The 26,304-nt window shown below is 45.0% G+C and overlaps 1 protein-coding gene across 10 annotated transcripts in view; it reads right to left on the bottom strand.

Moving 5' to 3' along the window:
• The window catches only part of KIAA1210 (KIAA1210 ortholog), a 238,566-nt gene that overhangs the window by 81,842 nt on the left and 130,420 nt on the right, over positions 1 to 26,304 (bottom strand). For 9 of the 10 annotated variants that reach the window (XM_073560975.1, XM_073560980.1, XM_073560979.1 and 6 more), the window contains one exon: positions 13,015 to 13,091. In XM_073560975.1, the coding sequence (XP_073417076.1) occupies positions 13,015 to 13,091 (77 nt within the window). Of the gene's footprint in view, positions 1 to 13,014; positions 13,092 to 13,649; positions 13,771 to 26,304 lie in introns of those variants that run through there. The other variant, XM_073560982.1, reaches the window with a different exon arrangement.

Genomic DNA, 26,304 nt, shown 5'->3' with positions numbered 1-26,304 from the left:
CCGGACAGTCTTGTGCAATCAGCGATGGACAGCGGGGGAGCCGGTCGGAGGTAAGTATCACACATAGCGATATCGCTATAACGTCACAAAATCGGTGATGTTATAGCGATATCGCTATGTGTAAAACCCCCTTTAGCTTGGCCAGAATTCTTTTAACAGTCTGTTTATCAGTGTCCTGCCAGGCTTTTATTTCCCTCTGTGCTGCACCAGTTAGCTGCCCTATAAGGATGTGCACTTTCTGGCCTTCAGACAAAGGATACACTTCAAACAAACTGCACAGTCGCTCTTTAAATTCACTCAGGGTATGTGACTCCCCTGAATACTGCGGTAGCCAGGCTGCTCCCGGTATGTAGGGCATAGACAGCAGCATTATGGGGACCGCTGCGGTGGGCGCTGATTCTTGAGGCGCTGTGGAGGCAGCGTTGGCTGCTGGATGCAGCGGCGCTATGGGAGCCGCAGCTGCGCTGGGCCCTGCAGCTTGTGGCGCTGGGGGGGTCGGCGGCTGTGTCCATCACCGCGTCTGCGCGTGCCTCAGACATTCTCTTCCCCCCTAGTTAACTTTGGGCCAGGCCCTGGGATGGGCTGGCTTACCGGTTGGCTGATCGGGGGACGCTGGGGCTGCAGGCCTCTGCTCCTCCCACCTCTCGCGCGCTGCTCTCTTCCCGCGCAGCATTTCACTTCTTCGCGCTCTTCGGCTAGCTCCACCCACGACGGCCCGCCTCTTTGGGTGCCCGCGCGCGCCAAGCAGCGGGATAATGGCGGCAAAGGTACAAACAGTCTAATGCACACAACACAATCGCTGGCACACAGGATCCGCGGACGCCGGGCTCCGTAAATCCTGTTCGTGACGCCAAGATGGGTCGCCCTCCCAGGGCTGTGGGGTACTCGGTACCGGGCCGGTCTCTCAGAGGGAGGTGTCACAGCAGCGGTGACCCGGTCCGTGGCCCTGGGCGCCCATGTAAAAGGGGTTGAGTGGTGGAGTAAAGTTTATGAGTGATTTGTGAGGCCACCTGTGGTGTTTGGCAAGGGAGGTGTTAAGCCGACGCTGCAGACAGATCCTCTAGGACAGATGGTGGGGTGCAGCAGTGATGTTATAGCCCTCCACAGGTAGGGCTGTAGTCCCAGGGCAGAGTAGATGAAGAGAATAGGGGTTGAGGAAGAGAGTGCAGTGTGTCACAGAGATGTAGCAGTGCTGGAGAAGTTGCAGAAAGAAGGCAAGGACACAGCGGAATGTAGTTTCTTTACCTTTACTTTGTAAGTGCAGTCCAGGGTCCAGATTACAGATGGCACAGAAACGGATTAGCCTGGAAGCAACTAAGGAATCTCTCTGTCAGACGGGATGTGTGGTCTCCTCTCTAGTGCTTATTTTTAGGTACTTGCAGTATGGTGTTATACTGAAGTTCCACTTGCTTATTCTCTTTAGAACTCCCTCGTATGGCAGACAGCTGTAGCCTTCTATCTCCTTTGGCTCACATGTCACTGTTGTGCCTCCGAGTCTTAGATGGGAATAGAGCATTTACAGCTTCCTATTCCTCTGGTTTCTGTTGCAGGACCATCAGTATCCATACAACCTTGGAGACCAGGCTCCAGATCATGCGCTCTAGCTGGGAATGAGCCTCAACTCTCTGCTCAGTCTCCCAGGTCTTCTCCTCACGTCCACACACATTGTCCTCCTCACACAAACTCTTAATTCTCCCTTCCTGGCCCCCAGAGAGTAGCTCTTCCCCCAGTTTTGGTTCAGAGCCCCCTCTGCTGACCTGGAATGGAACTGTGTTGTGTGTTGTGGTCAACTGCCAGAGAGAGCCTTTATTGCTTACTGCTATGATTGAGTCACCGTAGGAGGCAAAAACAGAAATGCTAGCTAAGTCCAGAAAACCAGAGAAGTTGGCAGCTATCGGATTGCAGACCCCTGAACCTATCAACACAACTAGCAGTAGCCGTGGGGGGTTCCTACGATGCCGTAGACCCCTCGATCACAGCCGTAGAAATAGCTAGGCCTAAAGAAAGAAAGGGGAAAACTAAACTGCCCCAGAGCAGACCCCAAAGCAATAGGCAGCCCCCAACATATAATGACGGTGAAGCAAGATGAAAACACTAACACAGGCAGAAAGATAGACTGAGCAAAGACGGGGCCCAATCTAGCTAGATAGACAAGGACAGGAAGGCTGCTGTCTGCAATCCGTGAAAAACCCTATGAAAATAAGAGCCAACAGACTGACAGTGAAAAAGGCCCTGAAGACGCTAGGCTTCAAAAAAGCTATGTCAGTACACAGGAATATTCTGAAGACAGAGCTACAGGCAAAAGGAGATTCAGCTCACCCCAGCAGGGAATGGCAGAATCCAGAAAAGCAAGGAAAAACAAAAACAAAACACTAATGCAAACAGGCAAAGCAGAAAAACTTAGCTTAGAGGAGCAGGAATCAGACTGGTGTCCTAGAAGTCCACAGAGAAATCACCCGCAGGGCAGAAGGGCGTCGGCAGCCTTATATCCAGTCCGTGACTCCACTCAGCCAGTCATCCTCATCAGGTTCAGGTGCCTGATAATCAGGCTCATTACCTTCCTTCACCAGAATAGGGAGTTCACCAGACCTCAGTGACGAAGGGGAAAATGAACTCACAACACTTCCAAGCATGACATCACACTCCCTAGGAGGAAGGCAGTGCCACTGTGGCAACCATACTCCTGGGGGCGCCACAAGTGCATGGAGAGCAGGGCTGTGCGGAAGACAGTCTTCAGGACAGGGGCCAAATAGTGCCGGCACCTTCCCAGCCCTGTCCCAACTCAGTCAGCGCTCCCCGTCGCCAACGGCGCTATCCCCCCTCTCCAATGCAACTTCCTGGCCTAAGTTTAGTCCCCGTCTTCTACTGCGGCCTTCTACGGCGCTAGGCCACGCCCCCCACAGGCCACCCAATCACACGCACTGCAGCTCCTCTCTAGCTCCACCCACTCCAGCAAGCTTCGCCCACTTAGGCCGCCTGCGCTAGGCCACGCCCCCCGCAGGCTGCCCAATCACATGCTCTGCAGCTCCGCTCTAGCTCCACCCACTCCGGACGAATGAACAATCTGCGCACCTCTCTCTCCTGGTCCCGGCGTCACCGCGTGTGTTGCATGGAGAGCGGGGCTGTGGAGGAAGGAAGACAGCAGGGCTGTAGATGGAGACAGCGGGAGAGCAGGGCTGTGGACGAAGAGAGCGGGGCTGTGGACGAAGAGAGCGGGGCTGTGGACGAAGAGAGCGGGGCTGTGGACGAAGAGAGCGGGGCTGTGGACGAAGAGAGCGGGGCTGTGGACGAAGAGAGCGGGGCTGTGGACGAAGAGAGCGGGGCTGTGGACGAAGAGAGCGGGGCTGTGGACGAAGAGAGCGGGGCTGTGGACGAAGAGAGCGGAGCTGTGGAGGGACACCGGGACATGGATGAAGAGCGCGGCTGCGGAGGGATAGAACGGGACGGCGGGTGGAGAGTGGGGATGTTAACGAAGACAGCGGGACCAACAGTTAGGTACTATGCCCGGGCAACGCCGGGCTCTTCAGCTAGTAAAAAATATAATATAATATATATACATACACACACACACACACACACACACACACACACACACACACACAAGTGGTACTATTAATGTTAGTTCCCTGCACTTGGTCGCATACTTACCAGCCGCCATCTTCATCCCTTATTGGCACCGATGCAGTCGGTCTCTAGCAATTTGAAACCTGCCGGATAGCTCCAGTGTTTACTGGGCAGTCCGGAAGTCACAACTCAATGTTAGTCTATGAGAAACAGAACGAGGATCTCAGATTTACACTGAGAACTTGTGACCGCTGCCTCTGACTTCCGACGGTCAGGCAGAAGTTGTGGCCAGAAGATGGTGGTGTTGGACCACAGTATCGCCTGAAAGAGCCGATGACGGTGGCTGGTAAGTAGAAGATTATGGTCAAGGAACTTAAATTGGCAGCACCACTCCAGCGCTGAAAAAAAAAAAAAAAAAAAAAACAACCTTGGAGTGGTGCTTTAAAGCAGACAATGCAGCTTTATTTTTTAAACCTTCAAAACGCACGTTTTGGAGCAGATTTACTAATACTGTATTATAGATTGACATTACAAACATACTAAATAGTCTAAAAATGGGCCAAATTTATCACAGCGCCTTGTGATGGATTAAAAAAAATTTCTAATTTTGAACCTCCTCATTGTTGGCCATGCCATCGTTCTAACTAAGCAATGCCCTCTTCTCTCCATGAAACCACATTACTTTTTTCAGTGCAACTGTAACAAGGTGGCATGGGGTGGAAGTCATGGGCGAGTTCACAAGGTCAGTCAGTGGGCACCCTGGCCCCTTGCACATGAAAAGACAGTTCTAATCACAGTCCCAGGTCACAGTGGGTTACCGCCATCACAGCATGCTGGACAAGGTTAACCCCTGGTGTCCGTGATTCTAGCATGCAGTACACACAATATATAAAGACAAAGAATAAAGAACATCACACAGTGCATTAATAACACAGCAATACAATAGCAGAAACAGATACATGGGTGACAAAACTGTACAGGTAGACCGTTTGAGACTAAGGAGAGAGAGGAGGCAAATGAGGGCCCCTGCCGCCTCCTTACACCATGATAAAACAAAACGCAACAATTTGTACTAAAAAGTCAAGACATGGTCACAACAGTAAATTTAGCCCCTGGTTACTCCTCTCTATGGACATCTTCTAAATTCCTCTTTTTTTCTTTAAAGTGACCAAATAAAGATAGTGTTGAAATGCTTGATCATTCTTTAAGGCAGCGTTTAAATCACGCTATGTGACTATTTTTAGCATAATAGCTAAGAAAGCTGCCATTTACTAAGGTAACTGACATACTAATATTTAAAAAAAAAAAAAAAAATGTATCTTTATTGAAGTTTTCCAACAATTTTTACACGAACATATTACCCGCTTCGGGTAAACACAGAAAATTAAAGAACTGGGAAGGAGGGGAATGGGACAAGGAAAGGGAAAAAACAAATTAAAAACAAAAAATTCCCATTCTACAAAAAAAAAAAAAAAAAAAGAAAAAAAAAGGGACAAAACAGTCATCACCACAGTAATGTCTAGAAAGAAAAGATCCCTTTTACAACTTCCAACCGTGCAGTCATTATCATTGCTCAGGAAAAACATGGATCATATCTCTCGTAATCCTCTTTATTAAATCAAGTTCAATCCATATCTCACTAATTCCCTTAATGGGAGCCCTGGTTCATCCATCCAGGCAGCCCACAGCTGTTCAAATGTATTAATATTGCCTCTTTTTTGTACACACCTTTTTCCAAACTGATAAACCAGTTTATTTTGTTGACATATCCCCTTTTTGTTGGGCTCTTTGAATCCAACCAGTGTTGCGCTATTAGTTTCCTTGCTAAATGCAGCACTCGTGCTATAGCTATTTTACCCGGCTCAGTTGTCTGTAGATCTTCCACATAGCCGAGCACACAAACTAAGGGTGTAGTTTCCAATACCACCTTAAACACTCGTCTAATTAATCCTAGTACTTTCCTCCAGTATCCCTCCAGTTTAGGACATGACCACATCATATGAAATAGAGTAGCCGGCTCCACCCCACACATAGAGCAGCATGCGTCTGCTCTGGCCCCAATCTTACACAAACTCTGGTGTTCTATACACCTTATGTATTAAATAAAGTTGAGAAAGTCTATGCACTTCACTAAGGCTGGTTTCACACTAGCGTTTTATCGCGCAGCGCATCGTGCGCTATCGGTCGCACGCGCAATTGTCCCCTATCTTTAAAATGGCGGGCGTAGTGTAAAGCGATTGCACGCATGCCTCAGCGTTTTTGTGCGCTGCGCATTTTCCAGGTGTGCGACCAGACACGCCGGACGCTACATGTTGCATTTTTTGTTCCGCCCAACATCGTTAAAAAAATCGCATGCACGCGTATGTGCACGCAATGCGCAAATAGCATTAGAATCGCTAGCACGTCAGCGCTTCGTGAGCGCGCGCAATTTCAGAGTAAACAATGTCTAGACACTTGTTTAATCCAACCCCTAAACAAGCAACATGGTTTTGGAGGAGTGTACATAAAAGAAGGGGTCTGTAGTGCCAGACCACACTCTACAGACAGCCTGCAAGGGATAAGAAGCCCTGCAAGAGAGAATACACCCACCCAGCAAGAGACAAGAGTCAAGGTTGGATTCCAGCTTCAGCAGCTACAATGTGAGTATTATAAAATCTATATATGTGTGTGCCTGTCCTTTAAAATATATTATGTACTAATGTTTTGGGTTTTTTTTTATTCCAACATGTCTTCTGGATCCGAAGAAGAACTGGCCCAAGCAGACCGGGATGTGAGGATTTTGCTGCCTTTGTGTAAGTATAGCTGCCTCTACAAATGGGTAATAATTTGTGTCCTTTTACAGACCTCAGCATCGGAACCAGCAAGTGAGTTAGAACAGCGGGAGCAGCCTAGCCAAGTCACGGCAAGGAGACGCAATGTAAGTATCCAGTCTTTGAAGGTCCCTTTTTTTGAAACTTTTTTTTCTATTCCTTTTTTTCTGTCCTGTTTTTCATCTTCTATATCTTTCTTCTTTTCTGTTTTTTTTTTCTATTTGATTCTCATCAATTTCCAAGATTATAATATATTTTTTTTCTAGGTTCCACTACGGGATGAAGACATTCATCTTGACAACGAGCACATTATCCAGAACCATGTCCCGTTGTGGGACAGCCGTGACCAGCAGTATAAGGAGATTGTAGTGACCCGGCAGCTCTGGAATGAGGTGGCCTCAGAGTTGATGGAGGGCTGGGACAGTGCCTCTGCAGCTTCAAAAAAGGCGTTTAGTAAGTAATTCCCTGCTGTTTGATGCCGCATTGACTCTTGTATCTGATGATACTGTTGTGTTTCTTGATAGATATATTCTATCAGGGACCATAACAGTATCCTCAGGATCAACAGTGAATGCATTGTGTATTGTAATGCTGTATTGATCATGCTTTAAATCTTGATGCTGTTGATAATGGTGTCTTTCTTGCAAGATATATTCTTGCAGTAAACACACCAGTATCATCAGGATCAACAGTGAATGCATTGTGTATTGAATTCTTTGTGATGCCGCATTGAATGTTTGCCAAGTTCACTCAGGTGTGTGTGTTGATACAGATGTTGCCATCAGTGCATTGTATAATGTTTTTTCTTTGTTTTTTCAACAGTGAACAAAGTCCACACACATTGGCGTGCAATGAAGGACCACTTCAACACTGATGTTCATGCTGAGGGACAGCAGGTTTGCAGTGGTTCAGCGGCAAGGACCAGAACAAAGTACCGCTACAATTGTGAGTTGGCTTTCCTGAGACCGGTCCTTGCCACTAGAGCGTATTATTTATTTATTTATTTTTAATAACCTGTGCTTTTCTGTTCCACAGCTGATGCTTCTTGTAAATGCATGATAGTAATGTTTTACTTTCTTTTCCACAGCACCTGGAGCAGCACCCTGCAACCTGTCCCTGGAGCGGACCTTCATCGATCGACCTCGGACCCGTCCCAGCCATCCGACAGCCAGGAAGCAACTTGCAGGTCAGCAACATGGACAGCTGGTGACCAGGAAGCTGGTCAATCAGGTGTTCCCCTGTCCCAGGTCTCTGCCACTGGTTATGCGGGCACTACTCGCCAGCGGCAGAGGGCCTCGGACAGGCCTGTCTTGCCCGAGTTCATGCACTTGAGCGAGGCCTTTCATGCCAGCCTCAAGTCACTGTGACAGAGTGGAAAGCGGTTTTTCACTCATGGAACGCGGTTTTACCCACATGGAGCACCGCTTCCACTCTGTCAACCAGCGCCTTGACCGGCTGGAGGCAGACCTCAACAGAGCAGCGCACCATTTCTTTAGTAAAATTGAACAGGGCATGGCGGAACACAAGTCCTGAGCAACAGCTGAATGTGTTACAGGCTTGCAACAATGCTTTCTTACAGGCTATGCAGCAGAATCAGTACGTGCAGCACTCAGTGGTGTCATTCTCACCTGTGCCACCACTGACTCGCTTCACCACAGTACCGACTTCTGCTGCATACCACTGCACGCCCACTTGCATTTCTAGCCAAGCCGCACAACAATACACCACACCAATGCCGAGTGCTGCTGGACACTCCACCCCCGCCACCACCATGACAAGCGCTGCTCCTGTCTGGAGCACCACTACCGCCACCGTTCCACCATCTTGGCGCACCGGCACCGCACAACCAGCTTGGGCCACCACCACCTATTCTCCTGGTCGGAGCACCGACACAACATCTCCGTCTAGGAGCACCGCCACCACTTAGCATCAGTATGGGAGCACCGCCACCACTCCTCATCCTTCCAGGAGCACCGCCACCACATCGCCTCCTAGGAGCACTGCCACCACTCCTCATCATAGGAGCACCGCCACCCCTTCACCTCCCAGGAGCACCGCCACCACTTCTCCTACCAGGAGCACCGCCACCACTTCTCCCACAAGAAGCACCGAGAACACTTCTCCCACAAGAAGCACCGAGAACACTTCTCCCTCTAGGAGCACCGACACCACATATTCTCCTTCAAGGAGCACCGCCATCACCGAGCAGCAGAGGGGTGACCACATTCCCTCTTTTTCTCATCATGGACACGGTCCACCATCTCCAGGCGGTCAAGCAATGTAAGGCGGTCACACGGTGGTAGTCGGTACAGGCAGGTGACTCCTGGCCCAAAGAAGAACAAGAAGCAAAAGACTTTGTTTGTCAGTCCCCCCCTCTCCGAATGTTTCTCAACCTGCCTCCATCTCCATCCCTGAGCTCCCTTCCCCCACTACTTTAGTCGCCCCTTCACCTAGAACCCCTTCATCAACTTCCAGCCATTCCTCGTCTCTCCACACCCCCAAAGTTTCCCACTCTTGCCCCAAATGTTCAATATAATTTATTTTTTTTTTTTAAATAAATGTGCAATTCTGCTTTCACAAAATATTGTTTCATTAATGTGTCTTTCGCCGCCTACACATGCAGTGCGCCGTACACTTTGTGTTTTGGCCACAACATAGCTCCATTACGGACACAGGTTTCTTGTGTCAGTCTTGGAGATATGTGTAGTCAAAAACACAACTCTATAAGACTTGTTTTTTCCCCACCAGTCTCTTCAGTCAGCTAATATTACACAGACTGAATAGAGGATGTTGTGGAGTGCAAGGTGTATCTATTGTTACCTTGCCAGATATCATCAAAAGTTAATTGACTATGGTGTGTTTTTATCATCATCATTTAACTTTTTGTGATACAAGGCAAGGTGATTCTAGATATACCTTGTAATTAACCACATCCTCTATTCAGTGTGTGTTGAGAAACTGAGGAGATGACAGGGAAAATACCGTGCCCTTGTATCATAACTATCACACCTGGGAAGGTGAATACACAAGAGTTTTAACCTGCAGCGTCGCTTCAGTCTGCATATATTTCTATCAGACAGTAGCGATGCTGCAGTTTACCTCTTATGTGTATTCTCCTGCCAATGTGTGATAACCTTCTGAAGTCTGGATGCGTTACTTTGACACCAGGCCTGGGTATTGTATTCGTTGAATAAACTTTAATTATGTCTACTGTCTGCGTTCAAACTGAAGCCACAGTGATGATACTACAAATAATATTTATAGTCACAGCGTTAGGTGTCAAATAGTGAGGGATGCAACTGCAGTCCCAAATCACTATTGTTAACATCAGGCCAGGTGACACAAAAATTATTTGTATTATCTCCACCGTCGCAACAAATTGAACTCAAAGTGTAGAGATGATAAAGATCATATACCTTGTGTGTATGTATAGTCACCTGGTCAGGAGTATTAGTAAATTCATGATGCACAAAACACAGCATCATTAATTCACTGGTACACCAGGCCAGTTGATTATTGTATTGAAATGTAAGAAGACAGAGTGCCCTCGGTACAGGTATCAACACAGGTTTTTTATTAACATACACACAAAAGAAAACTTTGTTACACCATTTGATCTTGCGATTCCACTCGTCCCACATCAGAGTTGAAGTAGGCCGCAAATTGGTCCCTCATTTGGCCAACTTCAACAGATGACCCGAGAGGGTGCTGAGTAAATTCAGGCAATGGGTTAGGAGCTGCATCATAAAGTTCAAAGTTCGGGTGCTCTCTAACCATGACAAAATTATGTAGAAGCACACAGGCCTTCACCACCTCATCCACTGTTTCCAGTTTCAGATTAAAGGCAGTGCTGAGTTTGCACCATCTGGAGACAAGTATACCAAAGGCACACTCAACAGTTCTTCTGGCCCTGGTCAGCCTGTAATTAAAAATTGTTTTGGTGTGGTCCAAGTCCCAGCTGGAGTAAGGCTTGAGCAGGTTTTGGCATATCTGGAATGCCTCATCCCCAACCATTACAAAGGGCTGGGGTGGACCTTCGGTTTTGGGAAGAGGCCATGGCATGGGGAAATTGAACTGGTTGCCATACAACCTCCGCCTCATGTCAGAGTTCTTAAAAGCCTGGGAGTCATTCCCACAGCCAAATGCACCAATGTCAACTGCAACAAACATAGTCTGCATCCGAAATGGCCATGAGTACTGTAGAAAAGTACTTTTTATAGTTATAGTACTCAGAGCCTGTTCTTTTTGGTTTTATAATAAGGATGTGTTTCCCATCAACGGCACCCAAACAGTTTGGGAAATTGCAGACTGTCCAGAATCTTTCAACAATTTCAAAACACTCTTCCATGGTGGGCAGGGTATAAATTCGGGACAGAGAACATCCCACAAAGCCCGGCATGTGTCCGCAACTATTCCAGACAAGGTTGATATTCCAATACGGTACTGGAAGTGAAGTTAAGAGAGGCTCTTGCCAGTAGCCAGGAATCTGGGAAACCGAGAAACAAAAATTAATATTTGCGTATATGGATTGTTACAACAACAAAAAATACAATTTAACACACTATAAAAAAATGGCATACAAATATATATGCAGCCTTTTCTTTACTACATGACATAAAAAAAATATACTGCAGCCTTTGGTTAACTACATGGCAGGACAATAATTCTGCCAGCTTTGGAATAGTACATGTGAGAACAAAGAAAATTATGCAGGCATTGTTTTTGCAATATTACGTACCGTAATGTGACCAGGAGCCGTTACTCGGGAGGAATCACACAACGGAGCTGTGTGTCCTGTCTCCGGATGGCATCTTGGACACGACCAAGCAAATACCTGAAGCTTTGTTGGGACATCCGTGTGTAATCAGTAAATTTATCCGGGTTTGCCTGGAGCTTGCTGTAGTGGGTGTGGTGCGCTCCACGGCTCTCCCGGGGTTCAATAATCTGATGTATCCACAAACGCCGCCGCTGCCATCTTCGCTGTCTCTCTCTCCCATTGTTGATGGCAAGCAACTGCATAAGCCTGAGCCATCCTGATATCCAGATCCAAGTTGAAGTTAAAACTCTTCCAGCGCAGATCCATGTTGTCAAGAGAAAATCCAAGCAAATGTGAAGAATTCAGCTGTAAACAGGGTCTATAAAGAATTCCCATAACACAAGCCCACTGCTGTCCCATTGGTGGAGTCTGTTGCAAGATTTTTTCAAGGATTTTCCTCCTGTGATTGTGACACCATGCGCATAAAAAATGTAAACGCATGAAAATGCATACAAACGCAGCGCTTTTTGGTCGTAATACGCACGATGATGCGACGAAAAATTGGAGCGCTTACAAGCGTTTGTAAGCGTTTTTTTGCATGCGTATCATGTACGCTTGAAACGCTGCGCAAAAAGGCGCAAGTGTGAAACTAGTCTAAGAGAGAGTTGAGGTACCCTTTCCAATATCTCTATCGATTGACCTTCTATTGGGCCGATCTCTGCCTCCCATCTCTTTACTATAAATTGGGTGATTGCTTAGCACTAAGGCTACTTTCAGATTTGCGTTCGGAGGCGCAGCGCAGGGCCGCTGTTAAACTCCGCCCCCCAGCCGCGCCTCCTCCGGTAAGCTCCTCCTCTGATCGCATGACACTGCATGCGATCAGCGTACCCTATATCTAGCATTGGGTACGCTGGCCGTGCGCTGGGCTGATTTTGCCGGCGCTTGCGCCCTTTTGGTGCTGTGCCGAGCGCACAAAAACGCACTGTGTTGCATTTTTGTGCGCTCGGCGCAGTGCCAAAAGGGTGCAAGCGCCGACAAAATCAGCCCAGCGCACGGCCAGCGTACCCAATGCTAACTATAGGGTACGCTGATCGCATGCAGCGTCAAGCGATCAGAGGAGGAGCTGACCAGAGGAGGAGCGGCCGGAGCTAGCGGCGGCCCTGCGCCTCCGAACGCTAGTCTGAAACTAGCCTAAGACATATACATTTCTAATAGCTTATATATAGCTATGCATAGACACACAAAGGATAGATACCAGAATGAAATTGTGATCATCTTCACAAGTCACGGTAAGTCATTAGACTATTTTAGGCTGGTTTTACATTTGCGTATGGAGGAGCTGCAGAGGGATGCGAATTTCCTCCGTGAAGCTACGCCCATGGCCGCACCTCCTCCGGTCAGCTCCACCTCCGTCAGCATGCAGTCTGCGTACCCTATCTTTAAGATTGGATACACAGGCCGTGCGGATGTATGCGGATGCCTCCGAATGCGTAGTTTCGACGGTGCGGCGACCAGCGCCGAACGTAACGTGTTGCATTTCGGTGCAGTCGCCACACAGTCAAAACGATGCATGCGGAGGCATCCGCATACATTTGCACGGCCTGCGTACCCAATGCTAAAGGTAGGGTACGCAGGCTGCATGCCGACGGAGGCGGAGCTGACCGGAGGAGGTGCGGCCATGGGCGGAGCTTCACAGAGGAAGTCCGCATCCCTCCGCAGCTCCTCCATACGCAAATGTGAAACCAGCCTTAAATGCTGCTTTGTCTGTCAGAGACTGTTATACAATGTATGTGGCAGGACCTTACATTGGTTGTAACCGTTAAAAGGTAAAAAAAAAATTCACAAGAATGTACTTCACACAAAAAACAAAATATAAAATCTTACCGGAACATTCTTCATGGGTCTCTTCTGCTTCTACAGTCCGAGTTCCTTCTGAAGTATTTGCAGCCATAATTGCATCACTATCAAGAAGAAGAATGAGAGCGACATTGGAGGCATTGCCATTTACTAATGATAGAGCAAAAAAAACTTAAGCCTGGCAGTTGCAAGATTTGCCAGTTTATCACAGTGGTGCATTGCTAGGTGTAAGACTTGGTGCATTTCAAGTTTGACGCTTAGATCAACTCTTGGCGCACTTTAGGCCATTACTTTGCACCTAAAAACTGGCATGCACCAGTAATAAACCATTTTAGATTCATAAAAAAATACATATTCTGTTCATCATTTTTTTGTACAAATTAACTGGGGTATCTCTCCATACAACCACAAAACACCATACACTCCTTAGAGGTGGCCTTTATGGAAGTGTTCAGAAAAATACTTTTACTTACACACAAAAATTGTAAAGCTCGTTTTGAGTTTGCCAAAAAAAACCCAAAAACAAACGTGGAAGACTCCCCAAATGTATGGAGGAAGGTGCTGTGATCAGATGAAACCATAACGTAACGTTTTGGCCACACAAGGAAAACGCTATGTATAGTGCCAAACCAACAGTGCTCATCACCTCAAGAAAATCATACCTTGAGAAATGGGCAAAAATCCCAGTGGAAAGCTCAGAGACTGACCAAAAGTGACTTCCATCTATAATTGCTGCAAAAGGATGCTCTGCAAAGCACTGATTTTAGGAGGGTGAATAGTTATACACACTGAAGTTTTCAGTTATTTTGTCCCATTTGTTGTTGGCTTCATAATAACAAGAAAATCAAACGTTCACAGTTGTAGACATGTTCTTTACATGAACTGATGCAAACCCTAAAAAAAACAAAACACCAAACTAACATGAAAAATGACGAGGGGGTGAATACTTTTGCAAGCTATTGTATGTGCCCCATCCTCTCCTGTGATTTATGTGCCCCCGGCATCTCCTGTGATGTATGCATCCCTAGCTCCTCCTGTGATGTATATGCTCCATCCCCTATGTATCCCATATGATGTATGTGCTCCAGTCCCAGCGTCTCCTATATGCTAAATTCCCAGCGTATCCTTTGTGATGTACAGTTGTGCTCAAAAGTTCACATCCCCCGGCAGAATTTTTGCTTTCTTGGCCTTTTCCAGAGAATATAAATGATAACACCAAATCTTTATCTCCACTCATGGTTAGTGGTTGGGTGAAGCCATTTATTGTCAAACTATTGTGTTTTCTCTTTTTAAATCATAATGACAACCCAAAACATCCAAATGACCCTGATCAAAAGTTCACATACCCTGGTGATTTTGGTCTGATAACATGCACAGAAGTTGACACAAATGGGTTTGAATGGCTACTAAAGGTAACATCCTCACCTGTGACCTGTTTGCTTGTAATCAGTGTGTGTGCATAAAAGCTGAGCGAATTTCTGGGATTTAAGCAGACCCTTGCATCTTTCATCCAGCCACTGATATTTCTGCATTGTGAGTCATGGGGAAAGCAAAAGAATTGTCAATGGGTCTATGAGAAAAGGTAGTTTAACTGTATAAAACAGGAAAGGGATACAAAAAGATATCCAAGGTATTGATAATGCCAGTCAGGAGCATTCAAACTGATTAACAAATTGAAAATTAAGGGCTCGGTAAAAACAAAACCATGGTCAGGTAGACAAACAAAAAGTTTGTCCACAACTGCCAGGAAAATAGTTTGGGATGCAAAGAAAAACCCACAAATAACATCAGCTGAAATACTGGACACTCTGAACTAGCAGTGTGGCTGTTTCAAGATGCACAATAAGGAGGCACTTGAAGAAAAATGGGCTGCATGGTGGAGTCGCCAGAAGAACACCATTACTGCAAAAAAGCCACAAAGTATCTCACCTACAACACGCAAAACAGCACAGAAACAAGCCTCAAAACTTCTGTAACAAGGTAAATTTGAAGAGATGACACCAAAATTGAACTTTTTGGCCACAACTATAAACTTTACATTTGGAGAGACGTCAACAAGGCCTATGATGAAAGGAACACCATTCCTACTGTAAAGTACAGAGGTGGATCACTGATGTTTTGGGGATGTATGAGCTACAAAGGCACAGGAAACTTGGTCAAAGTTGAAGGAAAGATGAATGCAGAGCGTTATCAGCAAATACTGGAGGCAAACTTGAAATCATGAGTCCGCAAGCTGAGCATGGGACGTACTTGGACGTTCCAACATAACATCGATCCAAACACGAGGCCAAGTCGACCGGTTATTGGCTACAGCAGAACAAAGTGAATGTTCTGGAGAGGCCATCTCAGTTTCCTGACCTTTATATCATTGAGCCACTCTGGATGAGATCTCAAGTGCGCAGTCCATGCTAGGCAGCCCAGGAATTTACAGGAACTAGAGGATTTCTGCCAAGAAAAGTGGGCAGCTTTACCATCTGAGAAAATAAAAAACCTCATCCACAACTACCACAAAAGACTTCAAGCTGTCATTGATGTTAGAGGGGGCAATACACGGTATTAACAAATGGGGTATGTAAACTTTTGATCAGGGTAATTTGGATGTTTAAGGTTGTCATTATGATTTAAAAAGAGAAAACACAGTAGTGTGACAATAAATGGCTTCACCCAACCACTAACCATGAGTGGAGAAAAAGTTTTGGCGCCTTCATATTCTTTGAAAAAAGGCCAAGAAAGAAAATTCTGCCAGGGTATGTAAACGCTTGAACACAACTGTATATGCTGCAGCCCCTGTGTCTCCTAAGTGATGTATATACAGTTGTCTTGGTGTCTATTTGTTGTATATGGCAGACCTTCCACTGCTTGAGTTCTACAAATCTAAACTGATGAATTTCCCACTGAAAAGATCTGCACTGTAATATACATCTGTGTTCAGAACTTAATGCTCTGAGTTCTTTTAGTACTTTTCAAGATTCAACTCAAAGAGTTAAAGGTGCTCGAGACTGACGCAAATCTGGAAAAGCAGTTGCAACATGATCAATGCCACCCAACATCAAAAGATGAGCAGCTCCAGACGCCACATTAAGGGTGAGTTAATTAAATGTTTGACCGAAAATAACATGATAAATTTCATGTTGATAATTTTGCATTGCCACTGGGTGATTGTATAAGTATTCAAATAGTCTCTGGCAAAAAAAAAAAAAAAGTTCACCACCCCCGATGTACGGAGCTGCATTGTTGTGGTCCCCTACATAGTTTACATCAACCACTGATGAAGGTGGGTGTTTGAACCCCCCACCTATCTGATCTAATCTACAGACACATCAATATGAGAGTCCTAGACAATCCTTATCAATTTACAGTAGCAGGAGACAAAACAAATACCTGCAAAGTACATTGAAGTTTTATATTAAACTAACTAGAGATGCAGTATATAATAAAGAGTTTTTGATACGTTTCAAAGTCTTCTAGATTTTTTTTAAATATTACACAAAAATTTTAGTAATATTCAGTTTTCTTCAATAATTTTTTTAATTTTTTTTTTATACACACACTAGTGTTCTCACTGGAAGAAGTAATACAATACCATCAAGAACAAAATCTAGAATTTTTGGGAGGGATTTATTAAATCCATATGCTTGCTCTGCAAATCCAGAGAGATTATCCACTGTAACTTGCATCTTTCAATGTGTCAAGGATCTAACGCACAGTAAATGAAAGTTTGCTATCCCCGTGGATTTTTATGGGACTAGGAAACCATCTGATGAGTATGGGGGCCTTGTAACTTTCCGCCCAACTGTCAGAGAACGTAAGGAAGCTGAAATTTCAATATCCAATCCAGACCTGTTAATTTATCGCTGGTGCTGGGGACAGGGCATGGACAAGGGGTAGGCAGGGAAGGCACCTTCCTAAGGAGCCACCTCCTGCCTAGCCAAAGAGGGCGCACTTTGGAAAAAAAAAAAAAAAAAAGATTGGTTAATGTTTGCGGTGGCCCGACATCTTTCTCCACAATGATGACCGGGGCGTGGGCATGCAATGGAGCAGTGTAAGCCACTAACACCACTCACCCTTTCTATGCCTGCATCCTAGCCACCGCTCCCTCTGCACACTCAATTGTATTGGCATCAGACAAACGCAAATACTATTGCTGTGTTTGTCGCCCGGGACAGGAGCAGAAGACCCATAATCTTCCCTGCTCCACCGATGTCACAAGACTGTAGCTAGATATTCCGAGGGTAGGGTTCTCTTCCCTATCCCTAAAGCTAGCTATCCTTGCTCCCTGGATTACTACTAATGGTGAAGATGCCAGGGCCACGTACCTTGCTGAGCTCCTGGATCAGCTCTTATCTGTCCTCCGCCACCCAGGGAAGTGGGGAGTAGTTTTATGTACGAATACACAAATCAGACTAACAAGGGAAGACGTACAGGGATAAATGAAAATACCAAATCATACAAATATGCACTAATAGAGTGGAACACTGGGAAGTAAAAGAAGGGAATAACCAAATAGGAGAAAATGAGGATATGCAAACAGAAATCACCAAGCAACAGTCTTTAGACCAACACTCCAAATGCCTCCAACTCCACACCAGGCAGTGTAAAACTAAATACTGTCAACTTGGATTGCAAGAGGAGAGTATAAATAGCAGAGGGGAGTGGCCAACACTGGACACCTGAGGTCATCAAAGCAGGAAAGCTTCAGAGACTAAGCTGAAAAAGATTTAACCCTTGCACTGCTAGGACAAACCTGCAGAGTTTAATATGATGGTGAAGTGCTTAGAACTAGTGCAGAAGTAAATGGAATCAGACACAGCATGTTTCTGGTCCCTCTCTGGTTGCAGTAAAGCTGTGACAGCAGGGCTTTCCAGCAAGACACAGGCCATTTCCAACCTGCGCTTTGTTGGAGAAGACACACGCAGGGGACGTCAGACGGCACAACGGAGTGATGTCAGAGGGAACAGCGTGAAATGGAGACACAATATATAGGTGGTTTAGCAAGACAGGGGGACAGTGTGAAAATATAGAAAGTGTAATGGAAAATTAGATTAGTGAGGGGACAGCCATAGTATAGGCCGTGGTTTATAAGGGCGGATGGTGTGGCGGTTATAGGTGATAATGGTAAACAGTGTGAAGGTCATGTACCATAGGAAGCTTATATACTGTAGGTTATAATATGAAAAGATATTTTTATGCAGAGGACATTTTTCTAAGGCTAGTTTCACACTAGCATATGGCAGAGCTGCGGAGGGATGCAAACTTCCTCCGTGAAGCTCCGCCCACTGCCACACCTCCTCCGTTCAGCTCGGCCTACGCCGGCATATGGCCTGCATACCCTATCTTTAGCATTGGGTACGCAGGCCATGCCGATGAATGCGGATGCCTCCGCATGCGTCGTTTTGATGGTGCGGCAACCGCAACAAAAAGAAACACGTTGCGTTTGGCTGAGGTCGCATACATTGGCATGACCTGCATACCCAATGCTAAAGAAAGGGTACGCAGGCCAGCGTAGGTGGAGCTGAATAGAGGTGGTGTGGCAGTGGGCTGAGCTTCACGGAGGTAGTCCGCAGCTCTGCCATAAGCTAGTGTGAAACTAGCCTAACACTTATTTTTAAGGGCACTGTATCGGGATGTGCTGCTAAAGACTGAAGAGGGAGGTCTGCAGAGAACAGCTGTGGATGTGAAAAGTCATCATGGCATCTAGACAAGATGGAGATGAAAAGACAGACAACTTCAGAGAAGATGTAATCCATAAGGTATCTGGATGCAAATGTTTGTGATACTAATTCTTAACAGTATGGTGGTTCCTGTGTGGTCTGCAGCCTGATGATGGCAATTACTAACTCTTAACACCCCAGCATGCTCGGATATCTGAGCATCTGCTAGTGCTCTTCCCTGTTTGAGCCCCTGTGCGGCTGTTGGACAACCTCAATACATGTGGGGATTGTGTAACAAACAGGCAATAACACCCGAGCATGCTCGGATAAGATGCTATCCGAGCACATTTGCTCATCACTAATAGCACTGATTGCAAGCAACTCCTGAACAATCATATCGGTGTATGAGGTTTCATATGTGAAAGAGTTGCACTGAAGATTAAGGTCAGACTCCTTACCGCTAAACAGGTCGATCTGGCAATTTGGGACATGCTGACAAGCTGGCTAATGCCTGGGAATTGATCACATACAGGGAAACTGAGTGGTGGGCTAATGTCATTTGGACCAAAGATCTTAGATGTTGCTGCAACAACATGAAGGGCATGAGATGGCTCATTTTGGAGCTCAAGGCCACCAGTCCCAAACAGCTAGTTTCCAAGACTCTGAAGAGCTCTCAGGTTGACATGTGGACCAATTGCACAGGCCCTGAGAAGGTGCTGTTAAATTGAAATCCCAAAACCCAGGAAACAGGGAGATTAAGAAAAAGCAAAAATGAAGAGCAGCACAGAGATACCAGAGGTTCAGCTTGCTGTATGGTAACCTATAAGAAGCTGTCAGTTGTAAGGTCTAAGTGACTGAGACTCCCTTTTTTCCTGATTTCTGAAGTGAAGACTGTTCCTGGGATCATATTCATCCAACTCTCTAAACACACAACCTGCCAACTCAACTTACAAATGGACACAATCTGTAATAAATCAATGGTTGTCTTCTGGCTGATCTCCATGCGTCGATAAAACAGTACATTCACTGGAGGTCATTATCAGAACATTGCCAAGGCTGTAGAGAGTTGAAATAAAAACACTATTGGGAAATGTTATTTGTGCCCATTTCTAAATTGTTATTTAAAGCAGTTCAAAATGTGCAACTACATAAAACAGAAGATTCATGTGTTCTGCAAATTATGAGAAACCAAGATATTTTGCATATTGTTTGGGGGATGGGACAGCTAGCATTGTGAGTAGCCAGGGAGGGGAAAGTAAGTAGCCCTCTGTTATAACAGCTGGATATCATATGCATGTACAGTATATAGGGTGGAGCGTCTGTACAGAGAATGCCAACCCAGCAAATGCATAGAGGCTGTACTCCTCCTGATCACATGTGGGCAGATATAGCACCAGAGCTGATCGGTCACATCTGTTCTGTGCTTAAAGCAGAAAATCTGCAGCTACAGTCCAGTTTCAGAGATGTTCCATAATGATGTGCAGGAATCAAAACATGGTTTCCTCCATGCACTACAATTAAAGTTTTACAGATTTATTGGTTTTCTTGGGGCATTTCTAAAAGGTTTCCACAATGTTTTAATCCCGAAGCAGAAATATTCTGTCAAAATAAGGTAATAAAAGAGAAGGGATAATATAAGTTATATAGTTTTCCTTTTCTTACATTGATAACCAAAGGAAACAAATTACATGTCCGGATATTTTTTTGGGACATAAATTGTGAATTTCAGCAAAAATGTGAATTCAGCTTTAATGTATGATCTTTAGGCTTCTTGCCAATAGGTATGCATAGAGATGTAAGGAGCCTCAATGTACCTCTGAACTGAAAATAAAAAATTGTGTTAATATTGATTGGAGCATACCATCAGAGCTTTAGTCCCATCAAAAGGCCACTATTTATATCTGACTGCCAGAACAATTTTATGGTAGTACACATAGCGTGGCACAGGATTCCCTACCCTGTCTTTACACACCCTGTACCACGTGCTTGAGGATCATTAAATTGGTGTAGAAAGGTTGATACGTCAAGAAAACATGTCTGAATCTGTTTTAAGGTTGATGTTAAAAAATACGGCACCTAAATATCATATTTGGCTCAAGAAAACTTATGTCAACTTGGCCACAACTTGGGTCAGACAGCCAAGTTGAAGAACTGTTAAAAAGGTCCCTTAGATAAAATTTAGGCAAAACTGATTATTTTAAGCCTTTTCAGCTGACTGAGTACGTACACGTAGTGTTTTTGTCAAGTTTTAGAGGAGGATCTGGGAGAGTTTCAGCTCAGTGACTTAGCACACAGTTTTTGAGATAAAAACACAGGAAAAACTTAAAGTCCTCCTCAAAGATCTAAATAAACTTAACTTTTAGAGGTTCTGCTCGGTTAAAAAGTTTCATAAAAAATACTCCATCTGTAAAAAGCAAAGTTTCGGCTCCAAAAACTCCTAAAAAAACCCCTGTAATGTGTATGGGGACATTCTGACTCTCCACAGACAGATGTCATCAGGAAAGAGAAGGATATGGTCATTGGAATTTCAACAATCCATCCTTTTGTTCGGCAGAAAGATAAGCTGCTGCCAGTTCATTCCCTCAGCAGCCTCCATAGCAGAGCCGTTCATTCCTATGTATGGGAAGTCAGAGGATATCAATGTTAACCCAACGATCGCTTGGCCGACAGCTTTCTAATGAGTTTGTTCAGCTTAATGGCCAATGTAGCCTAGCTGCATCGATGTAATAATTGTTCACTCAATTGCTGTTCAAACTACTTTTATCTAATGTGAACGTAAGGAGATGGACATACTGCCCAATTACCCCTTGGAGACACACGCATTGTTGTAATGTGTTATGTGTATTGTGACATGAGTTATCAGTGATAGTGTTGCGTTCTGCCCAACAGTAGGGAATTGAGAGTTAATAGCTGGGACTAGTTCAGAGTGGGAGGGGCTAAAGTGAAGGGTCAGAGATAAATTTCCTATCAGGATGGGAGATGGGGCTTAGCTTGCAGTGAAAGCAGACCCAAGGTCTGACTAGTCAGCAGAACCGCTTGACGTGGGTGTCCCTGACATGCGTGGTGACCGAGGCAGTGGATAGCGAGATTCGGAGTAGAGATGAGGAAAAGAACAGAAAAACAGAGTGATGCGCTGCAGGCTGGTCCTGGGACAGGATGCCTAGCAATTTGGCACAGAGTTTGCAACAGAGAGGCAATGGGTCAGGATGGAACAGGGAATGTGAGTCGAAGAGAGGTGCCCCGTGATGTAGTTCCAAGGCATCAGCAATCAGAGAAGCTAAATAACGGCCTTAGTGGCAAACTAGCTCCCCTAGGGTGAAAAAAGGATGTGGAACCACAGATTGAGGACAGGACTCTCACTTATTGGACTCTTGTACTGTGCTGGGTTGTGTTGGAGGTGGAGGATTTTGGGGACAGAAGCAAGCAAGCGGGGAAGAGGTAGAAAGACCATGTGTGAAGATGCATGTTGCAAAGTAAACGTTTGTAAAGTTACCATATGTACGTTATTTATTGTGCATAGTTTTTTACTGAACAGTAACTTAGTGGGAACTGTTTATTGTTGACTAGTGGTATCCCTCATTGAACTGCTCAACATCTGATCCTGGTCAGCCGGCATCATGGCGCCTGCAAGGGCATAACGCCCCTATAGACAAAGTACACACACCCAACCAAGAACCCCATCTTCATGTAGCATGCTGAGTGTGAAGGATGAGCACTTTACCCATGGCTACTGTCCCACACTACATTAATGGCCACATTCACATTAACCTGATATAGAAGGCATGCACATTTGTTGACACCAATGTATGAAAGATACAGATTCCAAGCTGATCAATCATTTTACTTATCTGATAACTCATGAGCCCCTCTAAAAAACATCTACTACTATAGAAAGTCCATGATCGCCTGTTTTCCTGCTGTCATCTCCTGGGCAGTTGGGATCAGAAGTCCTGGTGTCACCTCAAGTCTCTGGATGTCCACATTATTGGACATTATTGAATCTCATTACCAACCAATGTGTAAATGCTGTTTAGTGAATTTCTTGGGAAAAATATTCTAACAATTACAGTAGAAATGTTAGGATGTGTGTCCAGGACGAGTTTTTGGTGATTTTTTGACTCCGTATTTTCGCTGCATCAAAAATGCAATGTACTACAGTTCAAACAGAGTGGATGGGATTTCTAGAATGTGACTAGAAAGATAATATCTAATGAAAGTGTATGTGTAATTTACGCAGCAGAGACTGTGCGCCTCCGCTACATAAATTGACATGCTGTGGACTGGAAAGACGAGTCGCACGTCCGTCTTTGCGGGTAAACCTCGGGCGTCGGTGCACGCATAGTGGGCATGGGATTTTGTGACATCCCATCCACTATGCTGTATCATCTGGATGCTGTGGGTTGGACGTTGCAGATGTACGCAGCGTCCAACCTGCTGTGTTTACCGACCATGGGAACATACCCCAATATATCTTCAAACAGGAAATCCCTTTTTTCCCCCTTCCCAGAAACCAACTTTCAATTAGCTTTATTTCAAGTGACAAAAAACGTATGCAATGGAAAAACGCATCAAAAACGCATTAAAAAAAAGCAGGTGACCTGCCAGTGACCTCAGATGCAGATTTGGTGCAGATTTCACCTGCGTCAAATCCTGAGCCATTCCTGATCGTGTTTAGTGCGCTTCCACAGAGGAAATGCATCATAACACATGTAATATGCAGATGACTATACCAATAAAGAGGACCGTGAAATAGCAGGAAGTAACAGAGAAAGCAGCTTCATTTAAAACATAAAATTCAAATAAGAGACAAAAAACTAATTTTCTTAATAGGTGCAGAAAATCTGCAACATCAAAAACTAACAAGAAGCTTATGGTGGGAACGTATCCTTAAATACACTAGTTAATTATACTTTGTAAAGAAACATCTTTATAAGACACAATATCACAATGAAGGATGTCAACTTCTCACTATATTCAGAGGTTTGACCAGTCCTGCAAGAAATTGTTAACAAGCTGCAAAAGTTTCTCAAGCTCCTCTGTCTGGTTATAATGGAGAGCAGCTGGTCATGAGGAATTGTTTTTCAAAAATGTAAGAAGAGGAAATGCCTTTGGTGCAATGGGTCACATTCAGTCTGTAATTACAGAGAAAAGGAAAAAATACACATGCTTACAAGGGGCGGCAGCAGTCCTAAACATAGTTTAAAACAGGTCAGCTTACATAGAAAAAGTCCTGAACACTTAGGCTATGTCCACACACTGCAGATTCACCTGCGGGTTTTTTCCCCGCAGAACCGCAGGTAAAACCGCAGGTAAAGTGACCTGCGGTTTTGCTGCGGTTTAGCCCTGCGGTTTCACACCTCTACTATGTTAAAGGTGTGAAACCGCAGCAGAATCAGCAGAAATAATTGACATGCTGCGGAACAAAAACCGCAGCAAAACAGCGCGGAAAAACCGCAGCGTGAGCACTGCGGTTTAGAAAACTCCTAGGGTTACATGGTACTGTACCATGTCTGCGGAACTGCTGCGGTTCCGCAGGGCCAAAACCGCAGCGGAACCGCAGCAAAAACCGCAGCGTGTGCACATAGCCTAACATCTCGGAGCTTCAGAAAACAGAGACTAGAACACAATCACAGAGAGGACCTAACTGACCAGCAAATCATACCAATCACTGGTATTGGCAAAAAAAAAGTTTTGTTGCTACAAGAGCATCAGGTAAAGACAGCAACAAGTAAGGTTATAGCTCTGCAGATCTTATGCATTAGGAATCTCAATTGGTATATCGTGACTGGGCTGGAGGTATAGACATTTAGACTGTGGATCATCTTCCTTATATTCACTCCGAAACTTTTACTCTACAGCAGAACCCATCTATAAGGCCTCTTTCACACATCAGTTTTTTCCACAGTCGCAAGCCATAGTTTTTAGAAAAAACGGATCCAGCGGCATCAGTTTTTTTTTTTCCTCATAGACTTGTATCAGCGACGGATTGCCTCACGTTTCATCCATCGTTCATTGGATCCGTCGGAAATTTTGTGTCCATCGGACGGAGACGGAGACAAACGTTACTTTGTCCGTCAAAAAGTTGGACAACGACGGATCCAGCGCCGTCCGTCGTTGGCTATAATGGAAGCCTATGGGCATAGGATCCGTCGCTGTCCGTCAAATGACGGAATTCAGCGACGGATTCCGTTTTTTTAAACTGAACATGCTCCAATTATTATTACCAGGTAGGGCAGTCGGATCCAGCGAAAAAATGGATCCATCGCATCAGTTTTTCACAATCTGTGACGGATCCGTTTTTTTTTTTCCAAAACTGCTGATACATTGCCAATTTTGCAAGATTTCCCACCTATAGAGAATAGAAAGGTCTGAAATTTTTATCATACACAAAAGGAAATTTTCTGCTCACCCCTCTTCACTCCTTATCACACCTCCGATGCACGGAAACACCCTGACCCGGGTATATAGTGCATGCACAACATAGAAAAAGATGCATTCCATGATTAAGCCCTTTCAGGGTGAAACGCGTAGGAAAGTGCTCCCCTCCATATGCCTCTTTATGTTGTTTTTACTTGATGGTAAGAAGATTTTATATTTTCAATAAAGCAATTGTTATTTTATCTCCTGGAGACGCTGGAAAATCTTTTTCTATGTTGTGCAAATTTTTATCATAGGTACACATCAACTGTGAGAGACAGAATCTTAAAAAAAAAAAACCTTGTATGATTTTTACATATTTCATGCAATAAAATGAAAACTATGTATGTGATACAATAGAAAAGCAGGAACTTAATATTTAGTACAGAAACCTTTGTTTGCAATTGCGGAGGTCAGACGTTTCCTGTAGTTCTTGATCAAGTATGAACACACTGCAGTAGGGATTTTTGCCTACTCCTCCATACAGAACTTCTCCAGATCTTTCAGGTTTCGGGGCTTTCGACGGGCAACATTGAGTTTCAGCTTCCTCCAAAGATTTTCTTTTGGGTTCAGGTCTGGAGACTGGCTAGGCCACTCAAGTATCTTGAAATGCTTCTTATGGAGCCACTCCTTAGTTGCCCTGGTTGTGTGTTTCGGGTCATTGTCATGCTGGAAAATCCAGCCATGACCCATGTTCAGTGCTCTTACTGAGGGAAGGAGGTTGTTGGCCAAAATCTCACGACACACGACCTCATCCATCCTCCCGTCAATATGTTGCAGTTGTCCTGTCACCTTTGCAGAAAAGCAAAGTTTGAGATTTTCCCCACTATGCTTCATGTTGGGACGATGCACTTGGGGTTGTATTCATCCTTCTTCCTCCAAACACGGTGAGTTGAGTTGATAAGAAAAAGTTCTATTTTGGTCTCATCTGACCACATGACCTTCTCTGGATCATTCAGATGGTTATTGCAGAACTTCAAAATGGCCTGGACATGCGCTGGCGTGAGGACCTTGTGTGCACTGCAGGATTTCAATCCATGACTGTGTGTGCTACTAGCGGTAATGTTTGAGACTGTGGTCCCAGCTCTCTTCAAGTCATTTATCAGGTCCTCCCGTGTAGTTCTGAGCCAATTCCTGACCTTTCTCAGAATCATCCTTACCCCATGAGGAGAGATCTTGCATGGAGCCCCAGACTGAGGAAGATTGACAGTCATCTTGTGTTTCTTCCATTTTCTAATGATTGTGCTAA

This window comes from Dendrobates tinctorius, unplaced genomic scaffold, assembly GCF_039654945.1.
Source record: "Dendrobates tinctorius isolate UK_male_01 unplaced genomic scaffold, ASM3965494v1 ptg000309l, whole genome shotgun sequence".
Classification (NCBI taxonomy): Eukaryota; Metazoa; Chordata; class Amphibia; order Anura; family Dendrobatidae; genus Dendrobates; species Dendrobates tinctorius.
The sequence above is the reverse complement of the archived record's forward strand: the minus strand, read 5'-3'. Positions and strand labels throughout refer to the sequence as shown.